Source organism: Montipora foliosa, chromosome 12 (genome assembly GCF_036669935.1).
Source record: "Montipora foliosa isolate CH-2021 chromosome 12, ASM3666993v2, whole genome shotgun sequence".
Lineage (NCBI taxonomy): Eukaryota > Metazoa > Cnidaria > Anthozoa > Scleractinia > Acroporidae > Montipora > Montipora foliosa.
Genome location: NC_090880.1, coordinates 32,342,007 through 32,350,772, shown reverse-complemented (window position 1 = coordinate 32,350,772; position 8,766 = coordinate 32,342,007). Strand labels below are relative to the sequence as shown.

Genomic DNA, 8,766 nt, shown 5'->3' with positions numbered 1-8,766 from the left:
GACACTTAAGAAAAAACTATGAAATGAGACTCGGGAGTCTTCCCTTGTCATGGAATGGCAGAATTACCCAGAATTCTTTTTGGGCATGAGCGAGGCAACTTAAGAAGCACGAGACTGGCCCTCGTCGAATGGCTAAAGCCCGGCCAGAGAAAATGTTTTCTAGCCAGATACTCAGGAGTAGGCCTAGTGTGAGCTGTTAACGTAGAGTTTGGATTTCTGAACAAGTTTTTATCATAGAAAATTCGCCACAAAGTTGTGCTTTCATTTCGCTATAATTCTCGTGTCAAAGAAACGGTATAATAATGTAAATAAGAGAATAATGATATTTATATTTGCAGATTACCTGTCCTCTTACTACGAAAGTCAATCTCGACATCTCTATGCAGTAAGCGCATTCATAATTTCCTCGTATTACTTGACAAAAGTATGTGGTTTTTTTTGTTTTTTTTTTTGAAAAAAGGGTTTTTCTGCTTATATGAAAAATACGTTTTCTCTCCCGTCCCCTTCTTATGCATGATCTTCGCGGAAATTACATTGTGTTCCTCAATAAACCTGGAACAACCAGTTATGGTCTTAGTTCTCTTTTTTCTTACGTATCAGCTAAGTTGCGGAATGCGCAACCTGATTTTATCCGTACCTATGAGTTTACTGGTTTTAAAAGAGAATCCAGGGCCGCATTTTGTACAGCGGCTTTTCTTTTTAATGAATATATCTTTAAATATTATGTATTTAGTAGGTCTCTATATATGCCATGTATTTTAGCTGTAAATGTAATGTCTCGAAGATATTAGCTCCTGTACTTATTCGGAAAAAGCTAATGACTGTATGTATGTTACCTTTAGTAGGGCGCATGCGTACACTTTGTAATCTGCGACTCCAGTGCTTACCATATGACAGATAAAATGACTTTTCTTTTCAATATATAAGGCATCTCATTGTTACGCTATATTGACAAGGGCGGTTTGGAGCTGTGAGTAGGCGTGGGATTTGTCACATATGGTTTAGGGGCCGACATATCCCTCCCTCAATGCCGTACCGGGAGGCAAGGTCGGTAGCAGAAAGCAGCGAAGGGCCAACTGCGTCCAAAAGCGATCGCACGGGCCGAAATCCCGGGATGACTCGTTTGGTACGACGCTCCAGCGCCGGTGTCTGGAGGTACTGCGTTTTTCTCTCTTGTTGAAACATTCCGTCAGCGCATGCGCAAATGTTCTGGCTCTTGGATACCTAGCCTATCAAAAAAACATTAACATGCTGGTTTTTTTGTTGTACCAGCAACACACCTTATTCCAAAATGGCCGCCATTTTAGTATTCTTTTGTTTTCTTGCAAATTGGCCCTCTTGACCTCTCTTTCAAACGTAAAATTCAAAAGAATATTTAAACTCGAACGAGGCCAAAAGGGCCAATTTGCAATCAAACAAAAGAATACTAAAATGGCAGCCATTTTGGAATAAGGTGTATTGACATTTCCGTTGATTTTATAGGCATAAACGTAACGTAAGAACTGTGCGTGTCTGGCCTTGTCTCAGACAGAGGAGAGAAATGGTTTCATGCAGACTGGGACGCCTAAAATCCTCTGTTGTAAACATGGTGGTTAACGAATGAAGTTGTCTCTCTGGCCTTTCTGTGGACGAATTCCAGGACCTACTGACACAATCTGGGCAAGTTTTGAAAGCTAAAAGCTTCAATCGATGCGTTATTTTGCTGGTAGGACTGGGTGGCCTGACACTTAAGAAAAAACTATGAAATGAGACTCGGGAGTCTTCCCTTGTCATGGAATGGCAGAATTACCCAGAATTCTTTTTGGGCATGAGCGAGGTAACTTAAGAAGCATGAGACTGGCCCTCATCGAATGGCTGAAGCCCGGCCAGTGGAAATGATTTCTAGCCAGATACTCAGGAGTAGGCCTGGTGTGTGCTGTTAACGTAGAGTTTGGATTTCTGAACAAGTTTTTATCATAGAAAATTCGCCACAAAGTTGTGCTTTCATTTCGCTGTAATTCTCGTGTCAAAGAAACGGTAGAATAATGTAAATAAGAGAATAATGATATTTATATTTGCAGATTACCTGTCCTCTTACTACGAAAGTCAATCTCGACATCTCTATGGAGTAAGCGCATTTAAAATTTCCTCGTATTACTTGATAAAAGTATGTGGTTTTTTTTTTTTTGAAAAAAGGGTTTTTCTGCTTATATGAAAAATACGTTTTCTCTCCCGTCCCCTTCTTATGCATGATCTTCGCGGAAATTACATTGTGTTCCTCAATAAACCTGGAACAACCAGTTATGGTCTTAGTTCTCTTTTTTCTTGCGTATCAGCTAAGTTGCGGAATGCGCTACCTGATTTATCCGTACCTATGAGTTTACTGAAATTTGGTTTATCAACGGAGTTGATAATGTAAATTGACCACCGTACAGAGATTCTTTTAAAACCAGAGACTGGTTTTAAAAGAGAATCCAGGGCCGCATTTTGTACAGCGGCTTTTCTTTTTAACGAATATATCTTTAAATATTATGTATTTAGTAGGTCTCTATATATGCCATGTATTTTAGCTGTAAATGTAACTTCTCGAAGATATTAGCTCGTGTAGTTATTGGGAAAAAGCTTATGACTGTATGTATCAATGATGAAATGGTATATGAAATGAATCATATATGAACTGCGGATATGAAATCAAGTGAAGCTATGATCTTTGCAGTTATGAACGTAATTTTTACAATAGTGCAGAGAAGCCTGAAAAATTCAGGACTTCAACATCGATGCGACACTCTAACCAACTGAGCTATGAAGAGTCAAGTGGCTACAGATCAGTCATGAAGATGACTACAGCTCAGGTCCTTTTCAGACCTCCCCTCACCCAGACAATCAAATTCTATTAAGGTAGGTAACTGCTAGGTTCAAACCATTTTTTAATTGACATGCATTGACCCTGAATTCTGTAATTGAAACTTCTCGGGTGTGGTAGTTAACTATTATTAACTTCACACTACAGTACTATCAGAGATTGACAATAGAAAACGAACAAGAGCCGCTTATGATCGATAATTTTTTTTTTCACTAACTCCCTAGGGCGAACAAAACTCACAACTCCCTAGTAGGGAAAAAACGCCTTGAGCTTTCGACTCGCACTTGATCAGGTCGTGCACCTTTGAAACAGCGTGAAATTCTGTGTAAAAATCCGTGTATTGTTCTATTTTCAGTTGGGAGGTGTACCAAAACACTTAATGACTGGCCCCACGGGATACAGTGAATTTCGTTTCCTCTCAACCCCTTAATGTTCCCCTTGGCTTCACCTCGGAGAACACTGGGGGGGGGGGGGGGGAAACAAAACTCACTGTTTCCTTTGGGGCCAGTCATTAAGTGCTTATTGACTTGACAGTACAGTACTATCGGAGATTGGTGATTGGTGGCATAATTACTTGTCATGATGGCCGACCATTCAGGAAGCATATGAAATGTGTGAAAATGAACTATAAACAAAGTGTTTTGATTCACTTATCTCCAAATGTGAGTGATGTCTAAGTTGGGAAGAAAGGCAAAGGGATATTTTGTTCCCCTTATGAAAATCGTCATATATCTAATTACTTGAATTTTTGGACATGTCTGCCCCTTCCCCCAATCAACTGACACAGACACAAAGATTGGCTGCGTGCAAATGCCTCAGTTTGAGGCTGCAGCCATTTATTGTCATTTAAGTATCTTAGCCCACTAATCACCACAACATTAGTAGATTTACCGGTACATGTGAAAAAGGCTTTTAGGGTCTTCTCAATAGAAATATCCTTTATTTTGTCCTAAAGCCTTTCCCTGATAAGTTATTGGTGTACATGTACATTGATAATTCATAATAAGGCAATAACATAGTATGTGACCAGGGACCCTAAGATTTCTAAGTTCCAGAACTACTTTCATCGGTCCGATGAGGTGATTCCAGGTCCTCTTAAACTTAACTATGCATAACAAACCTAAACTTATCCCCCTCAAGGTAGGGGGTGAGTTTGAAGGGTAGGGGGTGGGGGTAGGGGATGAAGGGTACAAAAGCTGAAACAACCCAAATCTTTACAAAAATGCTAACCTTAAGCCTAAACATTATCTAAAGCAGTGTTTAGGCCTAAGGTTACTATTTTTGTAAAGGTTCGGGCTTTTTTAGCTACTACAATGTACCCTTCACCCCATACCCCCCACCCCCAGAATAGTCATGCCAGTTTTTAAGTCTGCACTGCAACAGCACATTGCTTTTAGTTTTATCCCTTGTGTGACAGACATATACTGACTGTATCTAAGTAACAGTACATTTAGTACCTTTTATGTGCAACTGTGTAAAGTATATGATTTCTAAAGTTCAATAACTTTCATCTTCATTTCTTTGACAGCAGGTTAGCTGGAGAGCATGTTCTAAGAATTCTTTGTCTGATATGCGAGTATTTCTTCAGTTCCCTGCGACTAGTTCAACTGCTCAGGTTTTTCTGCTAGTTGACTGACACTGTCAAGATATTATAAAAAGGATAAGCCATCTTTCAAGACTAAAAAACAGAAGAACAATGGCACAGGGTGTCTTAGTCCTGCCAAAAATTTATCAATGTCCTCAGTGTTTTATAGTTACAAGAGCATACATCATATTAATATTAGCTCAGTAGTACTAATGAGTTCAAATGAACTTTTCACCTCTTTCCACTCGTACGCCTCTCAACCTTACTCCACACTCACAGTCAACTCAAGCGCCGGCTAAGACTGTTAAGTAAGGAACTTCGGGGCCGGGCTTCGGGGTTTGTCTTTTTGAAAGCATGCTTGTGTTTATTTTCTCTATTCGCTTTGAGCGAAAAAATTGACAAAGAACATTGGACGGTACAGCCGAGGTTAATACAAATCGGACGTCGAATAACGGCTAATGGTAAGTCAAAATTTAGCAGAATTTTCCGTGTGCTGAATTACTAAATGTTTCCTTTTATACATCGATAATTACTTTTGTTTTCTGTGAAAGTTACAATGTTAAGTTGTAATCTTACCAAGTAATTTCTTTTCCAAGCATGGACTTGCGGTCAGTAAATGACGAAGTGACCGAAGATGATTTCCTTTCAAAATTTCAACATACAAGCGGCGTAAGCCTTCTGAACACTTCAAAAACGTCTCCGAAAACATTCTGCTTGCAGTTTAGAGGATCAAAATCAGCCTAGTACATAAGGAAAGCAGAGTTAACGACATTGAACGAAAAATAGGGAAAACAGAAACAGCATATACTTACAATAATACTTACAATGGCAATCTTTCTCTTGACACAAGTTCCCGCTCTTTTTTCCCGCTTTTTCAAACCTGTGAGTCTTGGTCCCGATTCCCGAAGGAAATTCAATGAGTGCCGGGCAGGAATTATCCCGTTGAACTTGGTGTGGTCCAGTCTCCCACGCAGCCGTTCTTTGTGGGGAGGAGCGTTGCGTGACCACACAGTAGGAGACTAGGTGTGGTCCAATCGGATTAGGGTCAAACATATTAAGGTACGTCATATGTGGGGACATTTTATAGAGAGACTTGCACTGTCCAGGAGTTCTGGATAATTTAGCAGCCTTTGATATTGAGCAAATCACAAATTACAGCTTGGAATGTAGCCACTCATACAGCGCGAAATCGGAGACCTTTGCAGCTACCTCAATCACCGCCAACCCTCCCCGCAACGTCGACCCATCAGCAAAGTTTGTCGGCGGCTCTTCCTTGTGTACATACATAACGTACCTACCTTTGTAACTTGGTTTCCATTTTCAAAGAGAAACTGAATATTTTAAAATATGGCAAGTTTCTTTTGGCCTGGTAAACGGAAAGCCGACACTCCCGAAAACGCAGGTACAGGTATAGCTGTTGAAAGACCTTTCCCTTTGGTCGACTAAATCAAACGTTTGCACCCAGTTGCACCCAGTTGCTGTGTGCAACCTCCGAAACAATCTGAAATTAAACTTTACAGGCTTTTAAATTAGGACAGGGAAACTTAGCTTACAAGCAGTTTTCCTCTTTTCAGAGACCGATGAAAACGAAACAAAGTCACCCAGCTGGAGAAAGTATGACGACTTACCGTTAGACCAAAAGCGGAAGCTTTACAGATGCGGCAGGGACTTTGTAACTTTGAAGAACATTCCAACATGGTCGGAGTACATGCGAGAGAATGCTTTTGTTTTTCATAAAAAGAGAGGTACCATCTTTTGTAGATTGTTTATCTGTAAGATCATTCTATGGTCAAACCTTCCCCCGGCCATTCCATTTAATGTCCACAACCCATATGGATACCGATAAATACAACTGTATCTCTGAAGGATATGTGCTATACCAAGGAGTAATTAGAAAATTTGCATTATTTTGCCAGAGCAGGAAGTTCCCAGTGTTGTGGCGTGGCTTAAAGGTGAGGCAGCATAAAGTTGGAGAGAATGGCTATTGTAGAAATTATTTTTTTAAACAAAGTTTCTGCCATACATTTCCTGTAGTTTCAAAGGCACAAAGAATATACATATGGAGACAAAAAGCGATATTTAGGAATTCCAAAGAATAGATACCAACTCCATTTAATCTTAGTTGTGAAATAATCGAACCTACTTGTTTGGTTTATGAAGGCAAAAGTTTATAGCTCAGTTTATAGGTACTGAGTCATGTACACTTTATTTATTTCCATACAAACCTTTTAATAGGCCTTTTTCGATATATTAAATATTCAGCTTGAAAGTGAGGCAGTGAGGACAAAGACAATAGAAACACGTGGGAATTAATGTGAAAAATATTTACATATCATCCACTTTCCTTTGTCTTTGTCCCCACTGACTTGCTATCAAGCTGAATTTTAATATATCGAAAAAGGCCTATTTCCCACCAGGTTGCCTTGATTACCCACGATGCACTCAAGAGTGTAAACTGGTCTATTAAGAATTGAATTTTCAGAAAGAGGGTTGGTCTAGCCTAAAGAGAGGATATAATTTGTTAATTACATGTATAACCTGAGAGTTATCATGTGCATATACTTTAATATTATAATCAGAGGATGATGTTGACAGGAAAGCTACAATAGCAGAAACAGTCACTGCAGAAATGGACCTATTCAAAACCTACTAGCTATTTTTCTTTATTACATTTCTGTTAGGGAAAATAAAAGAGGAACCAAGGTTTGATGTCAACGAAACACTAAATGAAAAAATTTCCCTGTGGAAGGGTGATATAACATCCTTAGAAATTGATGCCATAGTTAATGCAGGTAATCTATGGACTTAGCACTTTATTCAGTCTTGTGCTGTATCTATTAGTAATGTTATTTGGTTTAAATGGGATCTTCAAGCTGATGACACAGTTAAATATATAACAATTATTATTCCATGAGCCCGAGTTGGATATGAAGTGATAAAATAACCAAGGAGTGTGTAGTGCGCAAGTTGGTTATAATCACTTCATATCCAACAAGGGCGAATGGAATAATTGTTTTAGTAAATTCTCAAACCGGGTTTTGCCGCTGATTTTTATTTCCACAATTTTACAAAGCGACCGGAAAGACCATCTTGGCGCACTATTTTCCATATGACGTAAAACTTCGACTATTGGCTCATAGTCGGAGTTTTTTAATTAATTTTTTTAATTTTTTTAATTATTTTGCTGGTTCTTTGAAGAGAAAAGAAAGTGATTTAGAATTGACGTTTTGGCTGGCATTTATCAAAAATATCAACAATCTATTGCTTTCTTTTGATGGTTTGCTAAAAGAAGCAGTGAATTAATTTGTCTACATTTTAATTACAGTATAGTCTGACTATTCTTCTTTTTTTAATATTCAGAATATATTCATTATCATTTTTAAATAAAATGTCCATCAAACAAGAGGCCTTCCCTTTCAAAAGGTTTTATATCATCATTCTCCTTTTGTTTTCTCAGCAAACAATTCTCTTCTGGGCGGAGGTGGAGGTATGAACTATGGAACAAACTGGATGAAATGCAATATCCAAGATGGACGGTGCCTACTATTGTTATTGCACATACGTTCTTTGCATCTTGAGATACTCGGATTTCCTATGGGTGGTAGTTATTAATACAGGGATATTTTTGCATGGTTCAAAACTATGCGGAGAAAGCAGAACTTAGCAAGTAATCTCAGTATCCAAAAAGAAAATTGGGGGTAACCATGCATTTTTCAGAGATAATTAAGCTTCAATTTGGAAAAGAATGCCATACATTGCTTTGTATTTTAAAGCTTTTTACAAATATTGTTGATTAATTATCTTTGAAAAATGTGTGGTTACCCCAAATTTTCTTTTTGGATTTCAATAACACTTGTTAAGATCTGCTTTTCCCGCCTATTCAGTAAACCGAGCAAACAGACCTTTGAATTCGTAGGCACCGTCCTTAAACTACATCATTATTGGTTGTAAAATCCAAAAACCAGATAGTGATGTCTCATTCATCACCCTGCAAACAAATTCCTTTCTTCTTCCTTTAACAATTGAACATTGGCAGATTATTCTTCCTTGTTTGGGATCCAAAAAAAGGCCTGCTAATAGAAAATTTTAGTATACAGCGTTGTAAATGTATGATGATTAACGGAAGAGAGTCAAGTCTTGTGCATTTTAATTGCATGCAGACAGTGTACATATACCATTTTTTTACTTTATGCACTAATCTGTTGTTAAGTGGACCAAGGGATCAGTAGAATCTTCATAGAATATTGATTTTGATGGAGTCAAACATGAAATAATTTCTCAAAGTAACAAAACTCAGCTGATTCCAAACTGCAAAAAATCTGTGAACTCACACTGTCAC

General features: G+C 38.3%; 1 protein-coding gene and 1 long non-coding RNA gene across 4 annotated transcripts in view; one reads left to right on the top strand and one right to left on the bottom strand.

Annotated features, from left to right (window-relative positions):
• Positions 1 to 4,114: 4,114 nt before the first annotated feature.
• On the bottom strand, positions 4,115 to 5,413 carry LOC137980489 (uncharacterized). The gene is made up of 3 exons (XR_011118533.1): positions 5,252 to 5,413; positions 5,004 to 5,167; positions 4,115 to 4,480 (listed from the first exon to the last, which is right to left on the bottom strand). It is a non-coding gene; the product is annotated as an uncharacterized lncRNA (long non-coding RNA).
• Positions 5,414 to 5,653: 240 nt separating this feature from the next.
• LOC137979604 (ADP-ribose glycohydrolase MACROD1-like) overlaps positions 5,654 to 8,766 on the top strand; it is a 12,036-nt gene continuing 8,923 nt past the window's right edge. Inside the window, exons 1-5 of one of the 3 annotated variants that reach the window (XM_068826909.1) lie at positions 5,655 to 5,835; positions 6,002 to 6,172; positions 6,344 to 6,379; positions 7,109 to 7,219; positions 7,885 to 7,914. In XM_068826909.1, the coding sequence (XP_068683010.1) occupies positions 5,775 to 5,835; positions 6,002 to 6,172; positions 6,344 to 6,379; positions 7,109 to 7,219; positions 7,885 to 7,914 (409 nt within the window). In that variant the 5' untranslated portion in view covers positions 5,655 to 5,774. Of the gene's footprint in view, positions 5,836 to 6,001; positions 6,173 to 6,343; positions 6,380 to 7,108; positions 7,220 to 7,884; positions 7,915 to 8,766 lie in introns of all 3 variants that reach the window. The other 2 variants (XM_068826910.1, XM_068826911.1) reach the window with 2 other exon arrangements.